Source organism: Pararge aegeria, chromosome 18 (genome assembly GCF_905163445.1).
Source record: "Pararge aegeria chromosome 18, ilParAegt1.1, whole genome shotgun sequence".
Lineage (NCBI taxonomy): Eukaryota > Metazoa > Arthropoda > Insecta > Lepidoptera > Nymphalidae > Pararge > Pararge aegeria.
In genome coordinates this window covers 14,988,214-15,015,873 of record NC_053197.1, presented here as the reverse complement: position 1 = coordinate 15,015,873, position 27,660 = coordinate 14,988,214, and the positions used below count along the sequence as shown (strand labels likewise).

The 27,660-nt window shown below is 36.4% G+C and overlaps 2 protein-coding genes across 4 annotated transcripts in view; one reads left to right on the top strand and one right to left on the bottom strand.

Moving 5' to 3' along the window:
* The first annotated feature begins 975 nt into the window (after positions 1 to 975).
* Positions 976 to 12,129, top strand: LOC120631816. Its single transcript, XM_039901497.1, has 5 exons — positions 976 to 1,045; positions 2,103 to 2,193; positions 9,495 to 9,680; positions 10,672 to 10,810; positions 11,705 to 12,129. Exons 1-5 carry the CDS (start codon positions 1,008 to 1,010, stop codon positions 11,824 to 11,826), a joined length of 576 nt encoding a protein of 191 aa, XP_039757431.1. The 5' UTR covers positions 976 to 1,007; the 3' UTR covers positions 11,827 to 12,129.
* A 5,895-nt stretch (positions 12,130 to 18,024) lies between these two features.
* LOC120631590 (indole-3-acetaldehyde oxidase-like) overlaps positions 18,025 to 27,660 on the bottom strand; it is a 31,336-nt gene continuing 21,700 nt past the window's right edge. For 2 of the 3 annotated variants that reach the window (XM_039901228.1, XM_039901229.1), the window contains 9 exons: positions 26,907 to 27,182; positions 25,320 to 25,540; positions 23,763 to 23,946; positions 22,854 to 23,049; positions 20,814 to 21,398; positions 20,097 to 20,278; positions 19,451 to 19,640; positions 19,019 to 19,132; positions 18,025 to 18,291 (listed from right to left, as the gene is read on the bottom strand). In XM_039901228.1, coding sequence (XP_039757162.1) covers positions 18,221 to 18,291; positions 19,019 to 19,132; positions 19,451 to 19,640; positions 20,097 to 20,278; positions 20,814 to 21,398; positions 22,854 to 23,049; positions 23,763 to 23,946; positions 25,320 to 25,540; positions 26,907 to 27,182 — 2,019 coding nt within the window. In that variant the 3' untranslated portion in view covers positions 18,025 to 18,220. The remainder of the gene's footprint in view (positions 18,292 to 19,018; positions 19,133 to 19,450; positions 19,641 to 20,096; positions 20,279 to 20,813; positions 21,399 to 22,853; positions 23,050 to 23,762; positions 23,947 to 25,319; positions 25,541 to 26,906; positions 27,183 to 27,660) is intronic. The other variant, XM_039901230.1, reaches the window with a different exon arrangement.

Genomic DNA, 27,660 nt, shown 5'->3' with positions numbered 1-27,660 from the left:
ATGGAGCGGGGTTTCCTTCCAAGTAAAGGAAAACAACATAAACTGACGTTTTTTTTAAATATCCATATGCGATGTACCCGTATTTGTTGGCCGTTTGACTACCTCTCTCGTGCAGTTGTGAACGTTGTGGTATTTTTTGGGGGACAGGGGAATTTGGGAATTTATAATTACTAAATTTTCTCCGATCTGGTTTGGTGGAAAGTTTAAGCGTTGCCTATTTTTTTTTTTATATATTTAATTAATAATTAAAGGATCAAGCTGATAGCCTACCTGGTGAAAAAAAATACCATACCTTACCAGGGTATGCATACAGTAGGAAAATTTTATAAAATGGCGAAAATCCTCCTCCTATACGAGCTATGTATAAATAATAGGGTAGGCAGTGCTTTTGTGCATGTATGAAGTGCACACCACTGCTTTTAAACCAGAGCAACACTTCGCACTCACTTGGCAGTCACCTTTAACCACGCACTTTAAACCGGAACAAAGCATAGTGACAATGCTGCTTAGCTGCTGAAATATGCATGGTGGTAGTACTTACCCGGACGAGCTCCATCACAAAAAGCTGTACTACTACTACTAGTTACCTTTCTAACAACAAATACATGCCGCTAAGCGATTTATCTTTCCGGTACGATGACGCGTAGAAATTGATTGAGGACTGGCTTATAAATGCTAAAAGTCGCAATCGTTTTTTTTTTTTACAGAATTACAACAAGTCACCTTTTCCTTTAGAACATCAGAAAGGCGTCCTTATTGCTACATACCCTTCCAGGCGACGATATTTTAACATATCGTCGCGTTGCCTCGTCGCGGTAAACCCAAAAAATATACATTAAAATAATACTTGTCCAATTGATATTATCTCTTCCGTTCCGAGGTAGGACTAGAAGATAAGTAATATCCGTTCAATTAAAAAAAAAAAAAACTAGCTGTTATGTATACATTGTATTGATAAAACTCGTCTAACTCACACTCTCGTCGAAATACTTCAAAATCAGTGAAAAATGGGGGATGAAAACCAAGTTTCAATGACAACAACAAAGTAAGTTTTAATACATAATAAATTAGGTCAAATCGTCTATTCAGTCACTTTTATTTTAATGTTTGTAGGATTGTTGACCCTTCAGTTGACCAGGTACTGGTTGTTGACCACTTGCAGCGTTAAGTTTATATATTCAAATATTAAGAATAGGCATAGAATAGTATATAATAGTAATAGGAATAGTAAGAAAGAATCACTAAAATGTTTTATTTATCTAATGATATATGACTCATGAATTATGAAAAACGTATTTTTATTTATATTCGAAGTGTGATTGCTATTTATTTCAATAAATAAAACTGCAAAAACTAGCGATCCGCCAGGTGAAACACCAAATTAAAAGTATGACGTCACGTCTTTATAAACATACTTTGTACATCTGCGTATATCGTGATTTCAACTATGTTCAACTTATGTATCAGTTGCTATGTTTTAAGAAAGACTTACTAAAGCTCTATATCCCCTGACAGGGGATATAATTAACATGTCTACGTACTAAAGCGTGGTAACATGGAATAGGAGAAGTTTACCTCCGTTTATATTATTACCACACTCATTATTACTCCACATATATTATTTAGACATTATTTCCACTTGTGCGTCAGTGCTCTGACTGCCAATGCTAGCATGGATAGCACGGCTAGCATGGGCAGGAGACAATTATATCCCCGGGGAAAGTACAAAATGTATTTTCTCCTGAAGCTTTATCAACTCTTAGACAGCTGACGTACAAGTGGAAGTAATATCCAAATAATATATGAGTAATAATAAACGGGGAAATCTTCTCCAATCCCCTATTCCCGTGCTTTAGCAGGTGGACACGTTAATTATATCCCCTGTCAGGGGATATAGTCGGGGATATAATTTCTGCCTCCTGCCCTGCTGGGCACGAGTTCGCCTCCTCCGATAGTGAGAAGGGTTTAGGTCGTATATCCCCTGTCAGAGGATATAATCGGGGGATATATTTTTTGTCTCCTGTCTGTGCTAGCCCTGCTGTAGTGGGCAGGTAAAGGGTTGATGTGATGAATTCATCCATTACTTTATTTTAATCTTATAGGGTGGAACAACCGTCCCGGCTTGTCTTCAAAAATTGCTGTTTTTGTATTCCCCTGAAGACCGGATGCCTTATACTCGGCTATTTTTATTTGGTAAGTTAGACGTCAAAATTCAAAATTCATTTAGGGCTTACAAGTAGGGCTACTTTTCAAGTACGTTTGTTTTTATAGTAACTCTACCACCGATTCGGACGGCCGATTCTACAAAGAAGAAGCTGGCAAGAAGCTTAGAAAAGAGCAACTATTGAGATTCTTGCCGGCTCTTCTCGGTATAGTATGCTTTCCGAACCGGTGGTAGTCACTACACACTGACATACTTGACGTTTGAAAACTGCTTATATTAGGCCTGCTAGAAATAAATGAATTCAGAATTTTGAGTTTTGAATTTTTCCCAACATCAGCCTTTCCAATCATTTTTTTATTTTGCTTGAGATGGGAGCAGAGCGGGCGGCTTCCAAGTTACCTCGTCATTGAAAACTTCATCCATGTCATTATTATTATGTGTCATAAGACTTGCTAACTTATACTTTATTATTATGTGTCATAAGACTTGCTAACTTTAAAATAAAGGAATATTGCACCAGCACTAGCACCAGCACTATTTGGTACATATCCTTATTTAAACAATTCAAATTCATTCATTTCAAGTAAAGTTTTAGGCAGTCTCAGGTCCACTAACACAAAGCGAGGATTACAAAAAAAGATCCGTGACGAGCAATGGGCTAGCTTGATACTGCGATAACCTTTGTTGTCAATATGTCAATCTGCCTTTTACCGAGAACATTATACCTTGGTTGTGGGTTTTACGTTCAAAATGGCTAGACGTGGGTATCGTTTCGGCGTCGGGATGCCGGCGTGATATAAAAGTACTTTTACTTAATTTGTGTCACCTTTCTTCCAACGTGGACAGTGGTGTGGATTTCAATATCAATATCCACTCTTTTGTTTATATTTTAGTGTTGTTGTTATAATAGGTAGGTTATTATAACCTGTTGAAGCGGTGATAGATAGAGATTTAGTTATAGAGCAATATAAATATCACTTGCTTTAACAGCGAAGGAAAATATCGTTACGAAACCTGCATTCCTGAGATAGTCCTCTATAACGTTCTCAAAATCGACATTTGGCTAGCGTGGGGGCAACAGTCTACTGATTCTGAGAGGGAGACTCGTGCCTTGTGCGGCACGAGCCACCAATAGCGGCTCGCTTATGGATGATAACAATGTAATTGTTTTCTGTCTTAAATAAATAAACATGAAGTCTGTTTTTTGACTCGACCAATAAAAAGCCAATGACAAAATGAAGCCGCTAATAATTTATTTGGATATAAGGAATAGACTATAGAGTAGGTATACTTAAAAAAAAGGTATGAAAAAGAGTGCCCGTTTCGGCAAAAATTCCTCTTCTATAAAATATGACTCAGTGGCTTAAATCAACTTCGCTCCCCCTCCTTCCCAAACCTTCCTCTCGCTGTGTGTTCAAAGGAGATAGGGTCACGTGAACAAACTTTTAGTGATAATAAATAAGGAAGCCTGTTTGTCGGGCTCTTCGAGGCACTGTTTCCAAATGCGGATTGGTACACATAAAATTCCATGCATAGAAATCCAGAAGGTACCTGTTCAAATTCAAATTTTATTTATTTCTAGTAGGCAAGGCAATAAGCAATATTGAAACGTCAAGTATGTCTGTTTGTAGTGACTCTACCACCGGTTCGTAATGCCGATTCTACCGAGAAGAAGCCGGCAAGAAACTCAGCAGTTGCTCTTTACTAACATCACTTTACAATTTATTTATTTATTTTATTTTATTTATTTTATTTTGTGAACAATAACATATCTTAACCACTAATGAATGAAACGATGATCACTGTAAAAGTATGAAACTGCGTAACAGTGATCACGCCCACCTCCAAAACTTAAAATTTACCACTGTTCACTTGATATTTATCAAAAAATCTAAATACATTCAAAAATATTAATTAAAATAAAATAAGATACAAAAAAAGGGATACATGCAACATGTTAAACTTGATTTCGAGTGTGTGTGTAAGAGTGTATGTATTTTGTGGTGTGTGTGTGTGTGTGTGTGTGTGTGTGTGTGTGTGTGTGTGTGTGTGCGCGTGTGTGCGAACGTGCGTGTGTGTGAGAGAATCTAATCAATTGAACCTATTTCAAAATAATTAAAAGTTTTTCCGTCTCTTCATAAGATAGTGATTGAAGCCATTTTGAACATTTTAACTTACATGAGTGTCTTGGTAAAGGGTAGATATTAATTTCTTTGTTTAGTCTGTTGTACAGTAAGCAACTCAAAAATGGGTAATGGCGTCTTGCGACTGCAGTGCGGGTTGCCTCCATCCTACATACCATATATGATCTACGCTTCGTGTTTGCTAAGTTAGAGTCATAGCGCATCTCGGCATGTTTACGAAGAATCGCAGATAGGACAAATAGCTGCCTTACCGTCAACACACCAGTGATTGAGTACAGCTCAGTGGTAGGAAAATATAAAGGTTTAATGCACATAACCTTAAGTACCGACCTTTGAGCTCTTTCCAGTCTCAGCATTACAGATATCCCAGAACCGCCCCAACAGGTAATGCAGTATGTAAGGATCGATTTTGCTAGAGAGTCGTAAATTGTTTTTAAGCAGTTGAAATCAACCACATTCCTCAGTCGCCGAAACACAAAGATAAGTTTCCTGAGCCGAGGAACAATAGAGTCAATATGTTGCTTCCAGGTCATAGAACCATCAATTGTTACACCTAAGTACTTGGTGCTCATACAGCGTTCAATTGGTTCACACTTGCAAAAAATATAATTATCATTAAAACAGGAGTGGGCCCGAATGGTGAAGGTAGGCGGTGCTTGGGATGGTGAAGAAGAAGCAAATGAAACGAATTTGGTTTTAGATACATTTAAATTAAGTAGATTCAGCTGAAGCCATCTCAAGATCGATTTTAATGAAGATTCGGAGAAATATTGGACTTCTTTCCAGTTTTTACCGTGAATGAGAAGTACTGTATCATCTGCATAAGTAATTATTTTACAATTTGGAAGTGGAAGCATACACAGCTCGTTTATATAAATAAGGAAAAGGGTAGGTCCGAGTACACTACCCTGAGGAACACCATAATTAATGGAAGTCTCATCACTCTGAAAGTTATCGATCTGAACATACTGAGTACGTTCAGTCAAATAGCTTTTAAATATATTAAGAGCGAAACCTCTAACACCAATTTGTTCAAGCTTAATTAGCAATTTGGGGACAGAGACAGTGTCAAAGGCTTTTGAGATATCTAAGAAAATGGCAATGGACTTTAACTTATTATCAATGTTCTTAATAATGTTTTCCGATACCCTTAAAACTGCATCCTCGGTTGATTTGCCATTTCGGAATCCAAATTGATTTTCTGATAATAAATTATTTTGATTTATGTAACTAAGGAGCCTCTTATTAAGTATCTTCTCAAAGATTTTGGACAAGGTATTAAGAACAGAAATAGGCCTATAGTTTGATACACTACATCTGTCTCCACTTTTATAGATAGGGTGCACAACAGCTTTCTTAAAAACACGGGGGAAAATACCAAGATTTATGCAAAGATTAAAAAGATAATGTAGGATAGGGATAAGAACATGCGCACTAGCTTTTATGATAGAAGCAGGAATGCCATCCCAACCCTTGGCACATTTATCTTTAAGCTTGCGAATTGCGTCTTCTATTTCCCCGAATTCTACTTCAGGTAAAGCCATTGCATTAATCCCACCACGGCTGGGAGGAGAAATATCTGTAGTCGGACCCTGAGGTAGTGGAGTAATATTTTCTGCAAAACTTTTACCCACACTGGAGAAAAAGTTGTTCACGGTAGCAACAGAATCATGTGGATCACTACATAATCTTAACAACTCCGAAGGGCTTGATTCTTTTTGTTTGAGGTTAGCCACCTTTTTGATTAAGTTCCAGGTTTTTCCTGGATCATTTCTGACCTTCTGAAACTCACCCTGTTCATATTCGCGTTTTAATTTTTTAAGAAGGTTATTGCAATAATTGCGGTAACGAATGAGGACAGCTTTGAGAATTAAATTATCGTGTTGTTTTTTGGATTTTCTATATAAATTATCTCTATGACGTATGCATCTCAGAAGACCAGGAGTAATCCAGGGTTTAATTATTCGTTTTTTATTAGGGATGTTAAGAATTTGACTGTTGTTTTTTATTGCCTCTGAAATTGTTTTTATCAGGGTACTGGCCGCAATATTGGGGTCAGAAGAAGTTAAAATGGGAGAGAAATCTTCTTGTTCCAAACACCCGACAATGCCTCGGATATCTAATTTTAGGGATGTCTGATTAGACATTTGTGCTCTAACTTTCGTTTCACAATAAAAAAGGACAGGAGAGTGGTCTGTAATTAAAGAATCTAACACCAAATTGGTGACTTGATAGGGAGATCTGTAAATGATATGGTCCAGGCAATTGTTAAGTCTAGTGGGAATATGGTGTGCGGGAAGCATACCGTGTGCAGCGAGCATGTTAAGGTAGTCGTCTGAGTGGGGATCGCAATTGTCGGGTATGATGTTAATATTTAAATCCCCAACGATTATTAGATTTCTATAGGAATTAAATAGCTGTAAGGCTTGGTCAAGACTGTTGATAAATGGTTGCAAATTTTTGTAAGATGGAGAACGATAGATTGATACCACTGCTAGCGAGTTGGAGAATTTTATAACAAGATTATTAGCGTCAATAATATCGGCGGATTCCACCTTATATGGAATCTCTGATCTAATGTATACAACAACTCCATCGTTTTGACTGTTAAATTGTGATGCATGAGGTTTAAAACCATCCAATGGTGGAAGAAATGGGGATTTAGTAAGCCAGCATTCTGATAAAACGATAATATCAATACGATGCTTTATTCTGTGAAGTAAAACTAATAGGTTATTAAAATTGCAGTTTATACTTCGTATATTAACATGCATAACTTTGAATAGATAATTTATGTTATCTACGTGAAGTATTGTGTCTTCAGGGGGGCAAACTACAGATTTTGGCGACGACGATTGATCAATATCACTTACTATATTGGTTATGTCATCCATTAAATTGCGTTTTAGAAATAAACAGAGGAACTGCACTAAAGCTCACCATAAATGGAAGGTACGATAGAACCCTAACTGAGAAAGAAAGGTATACGTTGAAAACATTGGGAGTTGAAAGAGAGAAAAACTTGTGAGTGTGCGTAAATGTAAGTAAGAGTGTATAATAGTATAAGTGTGCGAAGTATGTGATGATACATAGGTACATAACAAAACTTATCCTGTACGCGAAAGTTTCTAGTATACTAGAGAACAGCTCATGTAACCAAGCAGAAAAATGGTAATCTACTTCGAACGCAGCGATCTCGCAGTATTTTGTTGTGGATGTTTCGCAATCTAGTCACTTTTGTTTTTGTAATTTTGTTAGGTCAGATTCGCTTGAGATTCGAAACAGAGCACCACCCTCCCTCTTGCGCAAATAAATCTTGCCGTGCGACACCCAACAAAACCTAAAGTCATTTGTTTTCGCATAGTCTCTGGCTAAAAAGAAAACTCTCTTCATTTTTGATGTCAGATTTTCAGATATGAAAACAGGCTTAGCGGGTCCCGTGATTTTCAAATGTTCAGTGGATAGTCTATTTCGACCCTTGTTAAATTTTCGGACGGCAAACATAATTTTTTCCTTTAAAATCACACTGTTTAAATCGACTATAATAGTTTTATTTTCCGGGATCTTGGTCTTGATACGAAAGACGTCTTTAATTTCATATGGTTGTATTTCTAAATTAAGTGCTTTGCCGGTGTTAATAACCGTGTTTACAAGATGCTCTTTGGTTTCGGCGTTATTTACGGGAACATTCCTTATCTCCAGACAAGCGGACCTGTAACTGTGCTCCGATTTTTCTAATGCCTCCTCCAATAATTTTATACATTTTTGGTCATCTTTACGACCTGATTCCAGCTTGTCGTATTTGGAAGCAAGTGAGTCATATTTTTCCGCCAAAAAGCTGACCGAAGAACGAAGATCCTCGACTGCAGAGCACAATTTATTGATTGTTTCGGATTGCTGGGCTTTTAATTCTTGGAACAATTGTCTCATTTCTGACATAAAATGTGTAATACCGCCGTCAGACGCTGAGCGCCTCCTTTTTGCGTTGCGAAAAGTTAATTTAGGGGTACTACAAACAGAGGCCTCGTGCTCACAAGCATTTAACAATCGTTGTTTTATTTTGTGTGAGATGAAAGCGTAACGGCTTGCTTCCAGGCAACCTTGTCATTACGAAATTCATGAATGTATTCATGAATGAAGTGTAGTGACCTCGATGTATTAAATGTTTTTATACATTATATAAAATTTTTAGGCAAATAATATAATATTATAGGCAACAAATTATTTATCATGACAAAGTAGGAAATGAGCACTTCCCTTTTATATTCCAAACAATGATTAAATTACTTTATTAAAAATACGAGTTAACATGTCATATTACCTCCTCGTTTTTAACTACTTCCAAAAACAAGGCCGGTGACTTCAGTTTAAAAGATTCACGCAATGTTTACTCAACGTAAATTGATAACTCACTAGTGGAAACAAATTTCAATGTTTCGAAATCAACATTATAGTATCAGTTTGGATTTCCTTTCGCAGCATTTATTTATTATGTATTTATTAATACTTTACATCACTAACCCAGTAAGGAAAATAAAGGAAGAATAGAGAGAAACACAAAAGATTGGAGCGTGGAAGAGTGTGCGAGATGACGACACGACGGGATGCGTTGGCATGCGACAGTACGCGATGGAACGTTGCAACGTTTGTGGATGCTTAAGTATGCGAAGGCATGCGGTTACCGTTGCATGCCTTCAGGACATCTGTAAATAGGCATTCCTACAAAAAAAAAGATATACAAATCGATCCATCAATTAAAGTATCCGACAGCACAAACACACAAATGTTTTCAGCTTTTAATGTATGTGAAATTCGTTATCCCACCATAGCAACTAAATTCCTGACAGATTTGGATGTATCATGTATACTATTAGAGAGTTTAACGTACTTGTTGCTAATTTACTTGTTGTAATGTACTTTTCGGTAAAGGACTTTTTGGTAAAACACTTGTTGGTGTCGCACTTGTTGGTAACGTACTTAAATGACTCGCGCTCTCTTCAATGAGTGGTAACACACTTGTTGGTAACGCACTTGTTGGTAACGTACTTCAATGACTCACGCGCTCTTTAATGAGTGGTAACACACTTGTTGGTAACGCACTTTTTAGTAGCAAACGTAACAATATAACGTACTTGATAGTGATTAAAAGTTACAGTGACAGTTTATAAGTGCATTTTTGTTTTCAGATCAGCAGCATCGTGGTATTACTTATGACAGGCTTCGGACTATCTTTCATTGTTACAATGTTACATCACGTTGCTGACGCAATAAAACCATTAATGATAACACTTGTTGTACTAGGATCGATAATACTAGTATTAATACTGATTGCATTACCGTTTAACATACTCCTCCTCATTGGATTACATAAGGTAACAATAAACATAGAAGTGGAAATCTTTATATCTATCAAGCAGTGGTGCAAGCCTAATGGCTTCAGCCACTAATTTGGGGGGGAATGAGTTCAATCCTCGGCGAAGAAAAAAATCTTGACGAAACCATCCTTCAACCAAACAATATCCATAAAGTTCTCAAGGTCTGTGAATTTCATCAATCAGCACTTGGCCAGCGTGGTGGACTAAGGCCTTAGAAGATCTGCGCCCCGTAGTGGACCGATAGTGGGTGGGATGACGATATATCCATACTACCGGTGGCCGACAAGAATTGTACGAGGCGACTGTAAAATGCTCTGTAACTGTACTTGATACATAATGTACTCTAGAATAGAATAGAATAAATTTTATTGCTTTAACTGTGTTCTACAGATTTGTAGTTTGTAGATTTACTATTATAGATATAGATTTACTGTAGATTTGTAGTTTGACTACCACCGTTGAACCTATCTTAAAATAAGTACCGAGCTATACCATGGACACAAGAATACTTTTATATCGGAAAAAAATCCAAACTTATTAGGGGTGCGACTATATTCAACGATATTTCGAGAGACCTCGGTTCTGAACTAAGTAATACTGTAGTAGCTGCTAAAAAAAACGTGGCAGCAGCTGCCGAATCTGATCAAATGCTTAAGCGCCGTAAATACTCCGTTACTTGTATCGACTACGTTTTTGCGGCGCTTGCGTTTGGGCCCATGATTTTCGGCACGAAAAATTTTATTAACATCGTGTCCCAAAAATTGGTTCTTACGTCTGGTGGACCCAAGAGCTGGCGCTTATTTAGCCCAATGGCTAAGTCTAGCAATTCAAAGGGGCAATAGCGCCAGCATTTTGGGTACCATGCCCATAAGTGAACAGTTAGACGGCTTATATTTATTGTAAATATTAAATTTAGTTTGTAATTATTATTTCCCTAAAAAAATATATTTTTCGTTGGTTCTGCTAAAAATAAATTCTGCGTTTTCAGGAGAAGAAAAACTACATCAAAATCTACCTCATTTTTCAGTTGGTCTTCACAATTTTATCTATACTTTTACGAATTACCGGAGTGATTTTATCCATGGGCGGATATCTTACCGGGGCTTTAACAACCTTGGTCTATGCTGGTAAGATATTTCAAAGATGCTTCATAGAATTACAGCTCATATTTATCTGTCGTAAAATTGACAGTCCCAGAAACCATAACCATGTAAAGTCAAAAATATCTTTATTCAAGTAGGCCCCATAGGTGGCACTTTTGGTGCGTATATAAGAATTATACGGTAGTAAGATGATGGCGATAACCACATTCGAAACGAGGATTCCAAACGCGTCCTGGTCTAAGAAGAAGCCCACAACCAACTTAGCCGGTTGTTTTTTTTGTTATCACCATCTCACAGTGTCATTTTAAATTATTATTATTATTATGTATGCAAGGAACACCTACTGCAACATGCAGGCCTGTGCAACCTGAGGCGTACATGTTAAGACTTATATGCCTACAATTATACCGGCACTTACGCCCTTCTAACCGGAACACGTATTGCAACAATGCTGTTTAGCGGCAGAAATAAAAATGGTGGTAGTACTTGATCTATGTCACGAAAATATATGCAGAAACGGAAAGAAAAAATAAAATACATTTGTTCATTATAAGTGTTACAACACATCTTATATTAATATAGTAACAGAATGTTTGTGTGTAACACCGGACAGAGTGGGTGTACAGCTCAGCATTTTCCATGCATTTTACGTACATGCATTCCGCTGATTTTCAGCTGAGCGAGCGAGAAGGACGTGACAGCAAATTAAATAGACATATAAAATTATTAAAAAAAAAATTAAAATAAAGTGAAGCATAGGTTATTTCCACTAAAGTTATACAGCAGCAAAATTATAATTAGCTAAAAAAATAAAAAAAGAGATTTAATAAACAAATAACATCATAAATAACTAAAATGTTGCAATTATGTAATTAACTTTGCACTGAATTTAAACTTTTGTTTCTTTTTTGCTTTCAGTTATAAACATCTATTACCTTATTGTGATAAGAAGCTATTATTTGAAGATGTCTAAGGGCGCGAAAAACGTGCCAGCCCAGCTGTACCAAGATGGCTGCGTGGTTATCGCGACAACAGTCTAAGTTCCCTCGAACACAGTAAATATATTAAAGCAGTATGGAAACTACAAATAAACGTGCGATGTGCGAATGCGCTTTCGTTTTGGGCGCCCCTAAACCCTCGTTACACTCAGTATTCTAAATGCAAAACCCTCGCTGCGCTCGGGAGCTAGTCTAAAATCCCGTTTTGCTTGAGATTTATATTAGCGCCTAGTTTCTATACTGCTTTGTCTGCTTTAGCTTATATATTTACTGTGCTTCTAATCGATTTGCGAAGACGGCCGATTGCCACAGTTTGCAGCGACCCAGCTTTCTGAGTGTCCCCAAGGCCGTGGGTTCGATTCCCACTACTGGAATATGTTTGTGTGATGAGCATGAATGTTTTTCAGTGTCTGGGTGTTTATACGTATATTAAAAGTATTTATGTATATTTTTCATTAAAAAAAAATCATCAGTTATTTCAGTACCCATAACATAAGCTACGCTTACTTTGGGGCTAGGTGGCGATGTGTGAATTGTCTTAGTATAAAAAAAAATCTACGACGCCACGACGACCTTACGGCTGGTTAAAAAGGGAATGAGCATAACACCGCTAAAAAGTATTATACTCGAATTAGAATAAATGATAATAATTTGCAATTAAATTAATAATGTACTAATAATTTGTAATAATTTCAATTTTGATATAATAAAAGTAAACAAAAATAAAATTGACAACCCTAACCAATCATATACACGTTTGTGTGTGTGCGTGTGAATTATTGTTATGAAATTATATTTGATCCACAACCGTGTTGCACAACTGTTGCCATAGTATTCCTTGACCCCTTTTGATGAACAGCAGGTAATGTTAAATGTTTGTCAACTTTTTTATGAAAAAAATGTTTAATTAGCTAAACTCCGCGAAGGACTGGAGAATCTGTAAGGTTTATTCAATCTTCATACTCCATACCACGTTTTGCGTCGACCGCGACACCGGAGCATCCTCAGGAGATGTTGAATTTATAATGAACTAGCGACCCGCCCCGGCTTCGCACGGGTGCAATGCTGATACTAAATTAAATACACTACAGAAAAACTATGAACGTTGTATATAAAAACATAGCGGCCCGCTCCGACTTTGCACGGGCATAAAATATATATGCCTATGTCACTCAATGAAAACATGATTAAAATCGATCCAGTATTTTTGATTCATTCATTACTGCCCTTGGCCTGCACGCTTTAAATTTGGAGTAAAACAATTCCTCTTTCCCTATACTTACTATGAAGATTTCCTGCTATCTTTGGAATATCTAAATTCATACAATTTTTATTACATTACACATTTTTACTTATTTACTTTTTACATTTTTACCTAGGTATTTATTTTATTTTTACAACAATTAATATATTACAGGATGTCTTTATACACAACGTTCACAGCTTTCTTGTCATTAGACAATACAAACATGTTTTCTCTTGAGGTTACTCTTGAAAGAGCGACATACAGTTGGCCATGTGAAAAACAGTCAACGCTCAAATCTAAACCTGCAATGTTGAAGGTTTGACCTTGCGATTTATTAATGATCATTGCAAAAGATGTCTTTACCGGAAACTGTAAACGTTTAAATTGGAAGGGAAAATCCGATGGTATCAGAGGGATTCGGGGAATCAATACATCTTCTCCGGTACCACATCCTGTGAGTATTGTGCACTCTATTATGAAAGTTTTCAGTGATTTTATCAGCAAACGCGTGCCATTGCAAAGTTTAGGTGGATTCAGGTTTCTTAATAAAATAACAGGACAACCTACTTTCAACACCATTTTGTGAGGAGGGAGTCCAGACGGGTTCAAAGAGTTTAGAAACTCTGTAGGAAAATGAACAGCTTCTTCCAAATCGAGAACAGTAGCCACCGAGTAGTATATTTTCGTCGGCGCATCAATCTTTGAAAGAATCAAGTTATTTACCTTATCTACTTGTTCATTAGTTAATGACAGAATCGCTCTTTCTTTAAACCAAGATATTGTCTTGTAACTTATGTCATCAATGTCAGGATAGACTTTGTTGACTAACTCTTGGATGTTGTCTATCAAAACACAAAGGTTTTCAAGGTTAATCCTTCCCTCACTTTGTGTTAATTCTCTATTGAAGATTCTGTTTCTCTCTCAACTCTATATCTATCCCTAAGCTGACTGAGTCGAGCTTCACGTTCTGTTGACGATTCTTCATCTCTTTGTGAACGTACTCTTCTAGCATTCACTGAACTACAACCTATGTTCGAACGACGACGTCTTCCAGACATGACTTTATAATTTCAGAACAAAATTGACTCAGTGCTAGACTTATGTATGATTACCTACTTAATTTGATAAGGATTAATGCCGTATTGCTTAAAATAGCTTCGTAAATAAGCCATTTTTTCACGTAAAAAGTAAACAATAAAAATGGTTAATGTGGGTTATCCCTAAAATATAAACATATACCATCGCGGACTTTTTTGTAGACCTTTTTATGGTGTACAATACTGTAGTACATTAATTTGATCTAACTCGTAGGGTTTAGGCAGCGTTATTGCTAAATTGCTAAATAAGCCCAAAAAAATAGGTTAATTTACGACATCACGTTAGAAACCTCTAAAATTAGCAATGTTGCCTTAGTATATTATGCATGTTTTATACATATAAACCTTCCTCTTGAATCACTCTATCTATTGGAAAAAACCGCATCAAAATCCGTTGCGTAGTTTTAAAGATTTAAGCGCACATAGGGATATAGGGACAGAAAAGGCGACTGTGTTTTATACTATGTAGTGATAATTGATAAGTAAAGTAAAGTAATGTTATATATTTGTTTAATTCCTTTACTAAGCGGAGATAGCCAAGGGGGTGGGAGCGACTCAACTTTCGGGGGGCCGTGCTCAAATCCCAGCACGTACCTCTACCATTTCTAAGTTATGTGCGTTTCAAGTAACTAAAATATCACCTGCTTAAACGGTGAAGGAAAGATCTCGAGGAAACCTGCATTCCTGAGAGCTCTAAAATGTTCCCAAATGTGTATGGACTCGAACAATCCGCACTGGGCCAGCGTGGTGGACTACGGCCTTAACCCCTTCTCTTTGTGGGAGAGATTGATATGATGATGATGATGTTATTTATTTATATTTTTTAATCCTATTCTAATTCAGATCTACCTTACGAATAAGTTTAAAAAGATTCATGTCTTTACAATTAAATTGGTATGCCAACAATATTAAATAACATATTTGTAAATCTATACTACAAAAAGTAACTGAGTTTCTTGCTGGCTCTGGTTCCTCAGTTGTATCGATTCCGAACCGGTGGTAGCTTCACAACTAACAGACAGGCTTTAAATGCACCCTTCTTGGGTCTACGTGGAAAACATTTGTTCATATTTCTTGGTAGCAACATTCAGAGCTTTTTACGGGCTAAAGATGATAACAGGTTGCACGTTCCTGCCATTCGTTCGATGGCGTATGGTAACTCATTTACTGTAAAAGTGGTAAATCTGTGGAACGAATTGCCGAGAGATATAAGACAGTCGCAGACAGTAAACATATTTAAAAATCGACTAAAATAATTTTATTTATCTAATATGATATAGTGTATGTATGTTCTTTTGTATATTTATATATATATTTATATGTATGTATATATTATAATTATACTAGCGACCCGCCCCGGCTTCGCACGGGTGCAATGCTGATACTAAATTAAATACACTACAGAAAAACTATGAACGTTGTATATAAAAACATAGCGGCCCGCTCCGACTTTGCACGGGCATAAAATATATATGCCTATGTCACTCAATGAAAACATGATTAAAATCGATCCAGTATTTTTGATTCATTCATTACTGCCCTTGGCCTGCACGCTTTAAATTTGGAGTAAAACAATTCCTCTTTCCCTATACTTACTATGAAGATTTCCTGCTATCTTTGGAATATCTAAATTCATACAATTTTTATTACATTACACATTTTTACTTATTTACTTTTTACATTTTTACCTAGGTATTTATTTTATTTTTACAACAATTAATATATTACAGGATGTCTTTATACACAACGTTCACAGCTTTCTTGTCATTAGACAATACAAACATGTTTTCTCTTGAGGTTACTCTTGAAAGAGCGACATACAGTTGGCCATGTGAAAAACAGTCAACGCTCAAATCTAAACCTGCAATGTTGAAGGTTTGACCTTGCGATTTATTAATGATCATTGCAAAAGATGTCTTTACCGGAAACTGTAAACGTTTAAATTGGAAGGGAAAATCCGATGGTATCAGAGGGATTCGGGGAATCAATACATCTTCTCCGGTACCACATCCTGTGAGTATTGTGCACTCTATTATGAAAGTTTTCAGTGATTTTATCAGCAAACGCGTGCCATTGCAAAGTTTAGGTGGATTCAGGTTTCTTAATAAAATAACAGGACAACCTACTTTCAACACCATTTTGTGAGGAGGGAGTCCAGACGGGTTCAAAGAGTTTAGAAACTCTGTAGGAAAATGAACAGCTTCTTCCAAATCGAGAACAGTAGCCACCGAGTAGTATATTTTCGTCGGCGCATCAATCTTTGAAAGAATCAAGTTATTTACCTTATCTACTTGTTCATTAGTTAATGACAGAATCGCTCTTTCTTTAAACCAAGATATTGTCTTGTAACTTATGTCATCAATGTCAGGATAGACTTTGTTGACTAACTCTTGGATGTTGTCTATCAAAACACAAAGGTTTTCAAGGTTAATCCTTCCCTCACTTTGTGTTAATTCTCTATTGAAGATTCTGTTTCTCTCTCAACTCTATATCTATCCCTAAGCTGACTGAGTCGAGCTTCACGTTCTGTTGACGATTCTTCATCTCTTTGTGAACGTACTCTTCTAGCATTCACTGAACTACAACCTATGTTCGAACGACGACGTCTTCCAGACATGACTTTATAATTTCAGAACAAAATTGACTCAGTGCTAGACTTATGTATGATTACCTACTTAATTTGATAAGGATTAATGCCGTATTGCTTAAAATAGCTTCGTAAATAAGCCATTTTTTCACGTAAAAAGTAAACAATAAAAATGGTTAATGTGGGTTATCCCTAAAATATAAACATATACCATCGCGGACTTTTTTGTAGACCTTTTTATGGTGTACAATACTGTAGTACATTAATTTGATCTAACTCGTAGGGTTTAGGCAGCGTTATTGCTAAATTGCTAAATAAGCCCAAAAAAATAGGTTAATTTACGACATCACGTTAGAAACCTCTAAAATTAGCAATGTTGCCTTAGTATATTATGCATGTTTTATACATATAAACCTTCCTCTTGAATCACTCTATCTATTGGAAAAAACCGCATCAAAATCCGTTGCGTAGTTTTAAAGATTTAAGCGCACATAGGGATATAGGGACAGAAAAGGCGACTGTGTTTTATACTATGTAGTGATGTATAATATCACAATTACTTAATTGTATCACAGGTACACTATCCCGTTTTCCCTAACCAAATTCTCTACCATAAAGTGTTGTCTGGAAGACATCGCTTAAAGCGATAAGACCGCCTTTGCGCATCTTATACGAGTATATATATTTTCATTGTTTTGTTATTTCTTGTTTTCGCTTGTAATTTGTGCAATAAAGACTTTATCTTTCTATTTCTCTATCTATTGGAGTATGATGGATCCTGGCTTCATCATAACCATTACAGGCTACTGCAGGGTACGAGTCTCTCACACATGCGAAGGGCTTAGGACGTAGCTACCACGCTGGCCAGACGTATCGTAGACTCCACACCCCTTTGGGACCCTGGCTTACCTATTGAAACCTGTGTTACTAACAAAATATGACAAAATATTCTTAAGACTTAAAATAAAAATTTTACTGGTTTTTTCAGGGAATAAAATTGTAACTAGAGAATCAGCATTTATTTATTCTTTAAAATAATTGTTTTATAAATATAACCTAAACTATTTAAAACTAAATAAAATCTAAAACGTCTTCGAAACCACCGCCGCGAGGTTCAGTTCCTAAGATGCTGGCAGCATTGCCCCTTTGGATGGCCATACTAATTCGTTGGCCAAGGTTACTGCCCGCTCTAGGATCACCGGTTGACTCGATAACCCTTTTCGATAGTTCTTTGAAAAGAGCTCGTGCCTCCGGACCCCACGGTCCCAAAGTCTCTACTCTAATTTTAACCTAAATAAAAATTAGAACTGGCTCTGAAATATTATTTTAAGCTACGTCTATATTCATTTTATTTTATAGTGCCTTATTCAGGCTAATTTTAATGAGAATTTTTAAATAAGATAAGACTATGTTATTTTTTATATTATATAATATTATTCTCTATTCAATGGGGGATATTTTTGTGGTCAGCCAATGTATGCGTTCTAAAATCCATAGGTTAATCTTTTATTTGAGGTGGTAACTTCCAATATTCGGTGATATAGCTTTTATGATGTTTTCCATGCAGTATGGGGTATCTGAAATGAGGAAATGATTATTTTAAGAACATCGGCACACATCGTTTGTTTATCATAGATCTTTGAGTACTACTGTACGAAAACCCTAAAAGGGTGGTTTTAAAAACAGTTGATCTTTAAAATGGTGGCATATTTGTACTTGAAAAAAAATCCTAATAAAAAGCAGGAGAAGAAGTTTACCAGTAAAATAATAAATAAACCTGAGCAATTCTTTGGTGATATCTGATATATTTAGTCACATATATTATAAATGATTGGTTGTTTATGTGTCTTTACTTTACGCCTGACGAAGCAACCAAGCTTGATATTTGGCATAGGAGAGTTTTAAGGACGGAGAGTTAAATAAGCTACTTATTTGACGGCCGATTGGCGCAGTAGGCAGCGACCCTGCTTTCTGAGTTCAAGGCCGTGGGTTCGATTCCCACAACTGGAAAATGTTTGTGTGATAAACATGAATGTCTTTCAGTGTCTGGGTGTTTATATATATATTTTAAGTATTTATGTATCCTATTCATAAAAATATTCATCAGCCATCTTAGTACTCATAACACAAGCTACGCTTACTTTGGGGCTAGATGGCGATGTGTGTATTGTCGTAGTATATTTATTTATTCATCCCAAAAAAAAGACGGTTTCCACAGAATTTGTAAAAAAAACCGTTATAAACGCGGACATAGAACGTCGGCAACAGCTATGACGGCAGTAACTGATGAGCCCCTCAACTTACCAACGTGGACCCATTCCGTGTCGTTGTGGCCGTACTCTTTGCGGGCTTCGGCAATGGCTTCGTGCAGAGCGTGAGTGACGACTACCGCCAGAACCAACGCTGGTTCACCGGTTGCTGAAAATACATCATCATCATAAAACCGTTACCGGCCAATTCCGGGGCACGGGTCTCAGAATCCCTTCGGATAGGCCTTTAGTCCAGTGTCGCGGATGTATGCGAATGTTCCCGCGGCCCAGACACTAGGCGGCTGGTAGGAACTTTGTGGGGTTTTAGTCGGTACCGACATAATCACCGTGCCTCCCCGCGCTATCCATGAGGATTTCCCCACGTGAAAATGTCCTTTAGTACAGTAAGTTTTTCATTTCATTTTCATATCATTTCATTCATTTCATTTAATGGACTATTATTGCCTATTTTGATGATGAACCTTACCTTTAGATCTTAAAACACCGTTATTATTCAGCGAGTTCCTCTTGAACGAGACCCTGAAGTCCACTGGGATATCGCAAGCGCCAGGTGGTTTGTAAGTCCAAGTTCTGTTTGTGAGTAGACGCCCTGAACTGTCGTATATTAGTCTCTCGGAAGTCCACAGACCTAAGCCCATAACGAAGGCGCCTTCAATCTGAAATACATTACACCTTATAACAATCGAGCTAGTAGAATTGCAACTTTCCTGCACCATCTTCTGGTAATTTATACCAGGACCTCCACTCATGATACCAAAGCATTCACCGCTGCACCGGGGTCTTCAAAAATATAATATTTCTTCGAGGTCAAATAAACATAGCTATACAATAGTTTGACGGCCGACTGGCGCAGTGGGCAGTGACCCTGCTTTCTGAGTCCAAGGCCGTGGTTTCGATTCCCACAACTGAAAATGTTTGTGTGATGAGCATTAAGTGTTTTTCAGTGTCTGGGTGTTTATATGTATTTTCTAAGTATTTATGTATATATAATTCATAAAAATATTCATCAGTCATCTTAGTACCCATAACACAAGCTACGCTTACTTCGGGGCTAGATGGCGATGTGTGTATTGTCATAGTATATTTATTATTTATTTATTTATAATAGTTACCTGTCCAACATCAATCTCTGGGCTGATGCTGCGTCCCGTATCTTCCACCAGGTCAACTCGGGTCAGGAGATGGTTACCAGTCAGTACATCTAATTCAACTTCAGCGATACATACACCGTAAATTGAATAGGCAGTCAGCTTGTCTTGTTCTGAAGTCGTTGCGCTTATTTGGAGATTTATACCTGGAGTAGGCGATATAGAAGTGAATATTATAAACAATTGCTTAACTAGAAATGAAATATCTGCAAATAGTCTGAAGGTGCAAAAATTCTTCGTAGAGATGAATATAAATGCTTTTATAACATTATCCCGAAGGTAATATAAGATCTACCTGTACTTTACGTAAGTTCAAACGAACGACAAGAATGCCTGTAAGCAGGCCACTCCGCTGTCATCTCTCACAAGATAGAAAAATTATAAAGATTGTTAAACTGCTTTTAACCAAAAATCAATAATAGATATAAAACTTTAATAAACTCTTATCACGTAATATTTTTAGGAAGGACTGAGGTAAAAACTTTACTACTCTCGGACCTTTCAACTAACTCTTTGCCAAAAATTAATTTAACTGGTTGCTTAGTTAAAGCGTAAAGGAAGGATAAACAAATAAACAAATAAACTTTCGTTGTTATAAAATTAACAAACACACATAAAAAAACACGATATGAATTGAGGCGCTTGCATAGAAGGGAGAAGACAAAAATCAAATAAACAAACCTTTATTATACGCTGCTTTCACAATTTCCTGCCAAGTGGGATTCTTCAGATCCACCTTCACCGGCTCCAGTCTCGCTAATAGCTCCGTACAAGCCTTAATAGTCGCAAACGCTACAGATTCGCTAGTAATACTTCCATTGGTAGCCATACTGTTTGGAGAAGTGAAAGTATCCGATCCCTTGACAGTCACAATACTCAAAGGTACTTTTAATGTGTATGCGCAAACTTGTGCCACTTTTGTATTGATACCTTGTCCCATCTCTATTCCACCGTGGGATATTAAAATTGTCCCATCAGCGTGGTAAACTGATATTGTCACAGGAAAATTTCCGGCATACTCTATTGGAAACGACATCATAGAAACTTGTAAACCTTTCTTCTTCCAAGCGTTCTCACTGTTAAACTTCTCAATATCCTTTCTACGGACTTCGTATTTTGAATCTATTTTGAAAGTGTCAATCATTTCTAAAATGGGAGAATTTTCTGCAGCGATATTGAGGATCCGAACGTCGATAGGGTCTTTTTTAGTTGCATTTGCTATCCTTTCCATTAGATGCTCGGCCAGTGCTATTCCTTCACAAGTGGCTGCAATTTTCACCAATCAAATCTATTTATTATTATGCAAAAACTTTGTACCAATTTTTACGAAAATTGCGCGGACGGAGGAGAATGAAATTTTCTACACTATACTATAGTTTATCTAGACAAGAAGTGCAGAATGCAATTTTTGTTTAATTATGCATAAAATACATTAAATAAATACATAAACAGAACACACACACTATAATGTATTTGACACACAAGCAAATATACTCTTATTCAGATTATGTTCAAACGTATAACTTAAATTAATAATGGTTGAATTTCGTCCATTGGGCTAATACTAGTTAACATTAGCTGTTAACTAGTTAACATAATGTTGGTATGGTACATCCACATCTCGTGCTATATTGATGATAGAGCTTTTATAGATTAACGCTCGTGCTAAGATGTTTTACCATTTTTGAATTACGTGACTGGTTGGTTGATAAAAGCTATAACTCGGTAAGAGTTATATAAGAGGATAGTAAAATATAATTTATTTAGGTACTAATTTAATTAACATGTTATTTTTTTTTGCATGATTATAAATTTATTATTCCATAGTCCCCTCTTCTTCTAAGTAATATCGATTTTGCATGTCGTAGGTTAAATGCAAGGCGTAAACCTCCCTTTGCGTGGGCTAGATGGAAGACAAGGTATTCGGCAAATAACTTTTTATCTCGTGCGTGCAATGCTTTTAACAACAAATATTGTGAGACGGACATTTTTCATGTCAAAATTGGCACGTTTAGAAAATTTATTTTCACAAAATAAGTACTATAGCTTTAAAGTTTTTGTTTTTCATTTTTGTTTTACTTACATTATTATTATTTTTTCTTTTTTTTTGTATAATAATTGCTTGCTAGGTACTTACTCCTAAGCAATTGTGGTTAATGTTATCGTGTTATATGTATAACCAAGTTGTGGAAACTTTATTGGTCTATGTGATACAAAAATACGGCATTACTTTTATGTATAATTATACTGTTTGTTTCCCTTGAAAAGCTAATAAATAAATAAATAAAAAAGTAATTTTACTGTATGGATATATGATTTTTTAGTTACTGTATAAACGAATTTGCGTAAATTAGGATTTGCATGTCATAGATTTTGACTAAACATGTACACCTATAATGTTTTATGCAAATAAAATAATTGAAAAACAAAACAGAAGAGAAGAAATACATTCAAAAAAGTAAAGTATATTTTCCCCCTTACTAATAAATGTTGGATAGAAGTTGCTTTGCATAATGATTTGTAATACATAATTCTTTTGAATGTCAAGTTACTGATGAAAGAGTTAGATCGATGTGTAACTATAAATAAACAACGTTTGTAAGTTAACGGTTATTGTTGTAGTTCCCACTGTTAGACATATTTTGTACGTATAAGTGTTTCTTGTTTATTATAAATCTTAACAAAACTGCAGAACACCGATTCGAGTCTCAAGTTCCTTACCAGGAGCTCTGCACCACGTATTGCTGGGTTTGTCAGTGTGTACGCTATAGCCCTTAATGTTCCATCTCTTTTTATTGTACAGTCTCGATAAGGCGTCTGCTATGTAGCTTCCTAGATTATCATTAACTGAACAACCGCTATCCGAGTAGTAAACTATATCTGCGTATTGGACTAGTCCATCGTTGTTTATACCCATCTGAAATTGAACTTAAAATTTAAAGAAAGCAAAAGCTAAGTATAGTAATGTCATGTTCAGTTACAAATTGCGCGCTATCCGAGATTCTGAGGTCACCAAAAATTACACTGTGTTTTTCCTTCGAGAAAATCACAGAACCAATTTTAGCGCCCATTTTTGCGCGCATCGATACGCGATTTAAATGGAAGGTGTCTTGTAGTAAATAAATAGTAAATAATGTTTTTATCCCTGTGAAACCTTACATATTGAAATGAAATTACTTAGAAGGTAATTTTTTATGTGAGGCGAACGACTTATGAACTTAATTTGATAACAATAAGCCCGATTATTCGGTGCTAGATGATCTAAGCGGCACAACAGAGATGCAAATTTAAAATTAAATTTTAATTTTTCCTTAAATTAGGACGAAGGATCTGATGAAGCTTTTAAAAGCCACAGTGAATGTACCAAATTTTTTTTATCCGAGGGTTTTTAGAATTTCATACAGTCGCGTATAAAAAAGGTGACACATTGGTTCAGAAAATCTTTTAAGTATGTGTCCTGGAGTTTTTTAAATCTTGTGTTTGAATATAAAGGCACCAGTGCGACAATTGAAGCATCTGTGTTATAAGCATTCTTTATTATATCTATTACCCGTCACCCCACCGTGATGATTATGGCCGATTCCGTCGCTTTCGGAGAGGCTCTTATTATAAGCTATTGATGATACCCACCTCATATTCGAAATAAGCAGCCTGCCGTTTCCCGATAGCCTCCATATTATCAGTAAGGGGCATCACCAGAGATGCTTTACGGTTGAGTTTGAAGGTCACAAGAGCGCATGCGCACGCGATCAGCGAAGCTCTAGATGCCTTGCCACCATAACCACCTCCTAGCCGAGGCACCTCTACATCCACACTGGGAAGTATACAGTTCTAGTTACAAAGTCAATCAACCAAAAATGAACCTTACACTAATAACAATAAATTTGTGTATTTTTGATTCTCGTAATGCCGATATCCTAACCTTTCAATTATTATTTGAAACTGGCTGTTTTCAGTAAAAATCCAGCAGGAGCCATTAGTTTATCTACAACACTATTTTATGTCCATTATTTTATATCTATCTCTGCGCTAAATTTCGTTCAGATGGGTGCAATGAAAATAGGTAACAAAAAAGCAAACAGACGTACTGTAGAATTTATAATACACGTAAGTACAGATTTTGCAATGATTTCAAAGATAGCGTAAATACTTTAATCCGTATAACGTTAAAGAAAAAAACTGCCGCAGAATGTATGGATTTGGATAGAAGCAGGCGTTACTTTGCGGATATCCATGATATATTATCAAAATTAAGCTTAATTTGCTATACTCCGCGAAAAGCAGGAGAATCTGTGTGGCGCAATTTATAATTTCTTCAATCCTTATACTCCACACCAAACAGATCTTCGGCAATATACCCTCTACGCACGTTTCGACTTAACAATTATTCATTGTAAAGTCAACATCTCCTGAGGATGCTCCGGTTTCGGAGTAAAACGTGCGTAGAGGGTATATTGCCCAAGATCTGTTTGGTGTGGAGTGTAAGGATTGAAGAAATTATAAATTGCGCCACACAGATTCTCCTGCTTTTCGCGGAGTATAGCAAATTTAGCTTAATTTTGATAATGTATGGATTTTGCAACGATTTCAAATTAAGAGGGCGTAAATACTTTTTACTCCATATAACTTCCAAGTAAGAAACTGTGAATTGCCGCAGAATCATCCTTAGAATAAACACTGTTTATAGCATACTTCAAGCAAGTAAATTCCGACACCATCACTTCAAGCAAGTTAATTGCAACCTGTGGAGATGTTGACTCGACAATACATCATTACATAGTAAATTATATGTTGCAAAGCTTAACTTAGTTTTCATATGACTTCCGCCAAGGGATAATTGCATCCATCATCTAAAACGCAACAAGTTGCCTTAACCAGAAAGCATACTTTATGCACAAAGTTTATCATTAACACCGTGAGATAGGTAAGGTACGCTCTTTAAGAGTCTATTTAAAAAAAGTAATGGGCGCACTTGCGTAAGATTCCTCGTTTTCGCTCAATCTAGAATAGACAAAATGCTAATCTTCTATCTATCCACAGTTTCATCCATTTCCCAAACATGGGCGCATGGGTAATTTTCGAATAATATACCTGTATTCTTATCCTTTTTGCCGTGCTTTGGCGGGCAGGATGATAAAATGTTTGTCCCCTGACTATGCTTATCGTGCTGGTAAAATAAGTTCTCACCTATTCAACGGTAAATTCAAGGACTTCGACACAGCAACCTGAATTAAGTCCATCCATTGGTTTGCTGATCTAACGCACACTCCTCGACGAGTGGGCGACGTTGTACAACTCTGAGTCTCCATGGTGAAGTGATATTGATCTGGTACGTAGTAATTCCCTTTGATTACATGGGTTGTATCCGTACCCCTATCTGTCGCTTTTATTGTGACGTCTTCGCGGATCTGAAATTTGTGATAAGTTTAATGTTAAGGTCCGTAAGGATTTTGAGTCTGTCACATATCTCGAAGCAGTGCACACCAGTAACCACTATTTGTCTCTGTCACTGTATCTGTCCCTGTATTTTGACGTCTACGCGGATCTGAAATTTGTGATAAGTTTAATGTTAAGGTCCGTACGGATTTTGAGTCTGTCACATATCTCGAAGCAGTGCACACCAGTAACCACTATCTGTCTCTGTCATTGTATCTGTCGCTTTTATTGTGACGTGTTCGTGGATCTGTAATTTGTGATAAGTTTCATGTTAAGGTCCGTAAGGATTTTAGTCTGTCACATATCTCGAAGCAGTGCACACCAGTAACCACTATCTGTCTCTGTCACTGTATCTGTCCCTGTATTTTTACGTCTACGCGGATCTGAAATTTGTGATAAGTTTAATGTTAAGGTCCGTAAGGATTTTGAGTCTGTCACATATCTCGAAGCAGTGCACACCAGTAACCACTATCTGTCTCTGTCATTGTATCTGTCGCTTTTATTGTGACGTGTTCGTGGATCTGCAATTTGTGATAAGTTTCATGTTAAGGTCCGTAAGGATTTTTAGTCTGTCACATATCTCGAAGCAGTGCACACCAGTAACCACTATCTGTCTCTGTCACTGTATCTGTCCCTGTATTTTTACGTCGACGCGGATCTGAAATTTGTGATATGTTTAATGTTAAGGTCCGTAAGGATTTTGAGTCACATATCTCAAAGCAGTTTACACCAGTAACCACCCCTCCTCTTTTCGCGGGTCTCGTACGGGGCGCCTAAGGGAATATAGCGGTGAACGTAAGTAATTCATTTAAAGGAAATTGTATATAATTTTACAATAAATTACCAGTTGATATATTGGAGATGTCTCTGAAAAAGTTCAAAGTTTGTGTTAAACGTAAGCTTATAGAAAAGTCCTATTATATGTATTAAGGACTACGTCAACGATAAAAATGCTTGGGTGTAAATTATTGCTCAAACCAGGTTGCTTCTTTAATTAGTTTTTAAAGGAAAATGTGAGATGGTGATAACAAACAAAAAAAATAACAAACGGCTAAGTTTGTTGTGGGCTTCTTCTTAGACCAGGGCGCGTTTGGAACCCTCGTAGCTTTAGTTTTAAGTTGACGAATTTATTTATCGCCATTAACTCACTCCTATCCCATATTTTACATGTAATGTACGCATCAAAAGTGCCATCTATGTGCCTATTTGAATAAAGAAATATTTGACTTTGTTAAAGCAATAAAATTTATTCTATTCTATCCTAATAGAAGACTTTCCTGTTATAGTTGAAACGACGCTTCTTTAACCATTCTTATTATCTCATATTGATTCACTTACTCGCTTATCCTTGTCAGGAGCTGCCAAAGCATCTTTAATAGATAGAACTGGTTTCGCGGAATCTTTCTTGTACGATATTTTTACTAATTTAGCAGCTTTCAATGCTAAATTTCTAGTCACAGCTGCGACTACGCCAATAGGATGGCCATAAAAAGAGATTCTTTTGCTTGCTAAGATCTCCTCTTCGCAGTCCATGAAGGGTACATCTTTTGGCGTGAAAGTATTATAACCCGGAATATCTTTTGCTGAGAAAAAACCAACAACACCGAGGGTTTTCTGGAAAGTTAAATGAAACAAACATTTTTAATGATAAGTATAATATTGAGCATTGGCTTTTGAAGTCAAAACTTCTTTTTTTTTTTTTTTATACACAACTTTATTTGTACACCACTCAGAAAAACGAGACAAAAAAAAAAGAACAAACACATGAAGAATGAAGCAGGATACAAAAGGCGGCCTTATCGCTAAGTAGCGATCTCTGCCAGGCAACCTTAGGATTAGGAAAACTAAAAAGAAAACAAATAGGTGGGGTACACTATTTAGTGCATACATACGAATATCTACATACTAATACATAACCAGACTACACAAATAAAAAAATACTATTGATAAATACAAAAAATAAATATACTAATACATATCTTATTATACCATAAATACTTAAATATGAGTTTGAGTAGATAAATAAATAATAATAGTCGTCTTTACTGAGCGCACTTAGCGCAATGCACACAGATTTTTCCGTTGGTAGTAA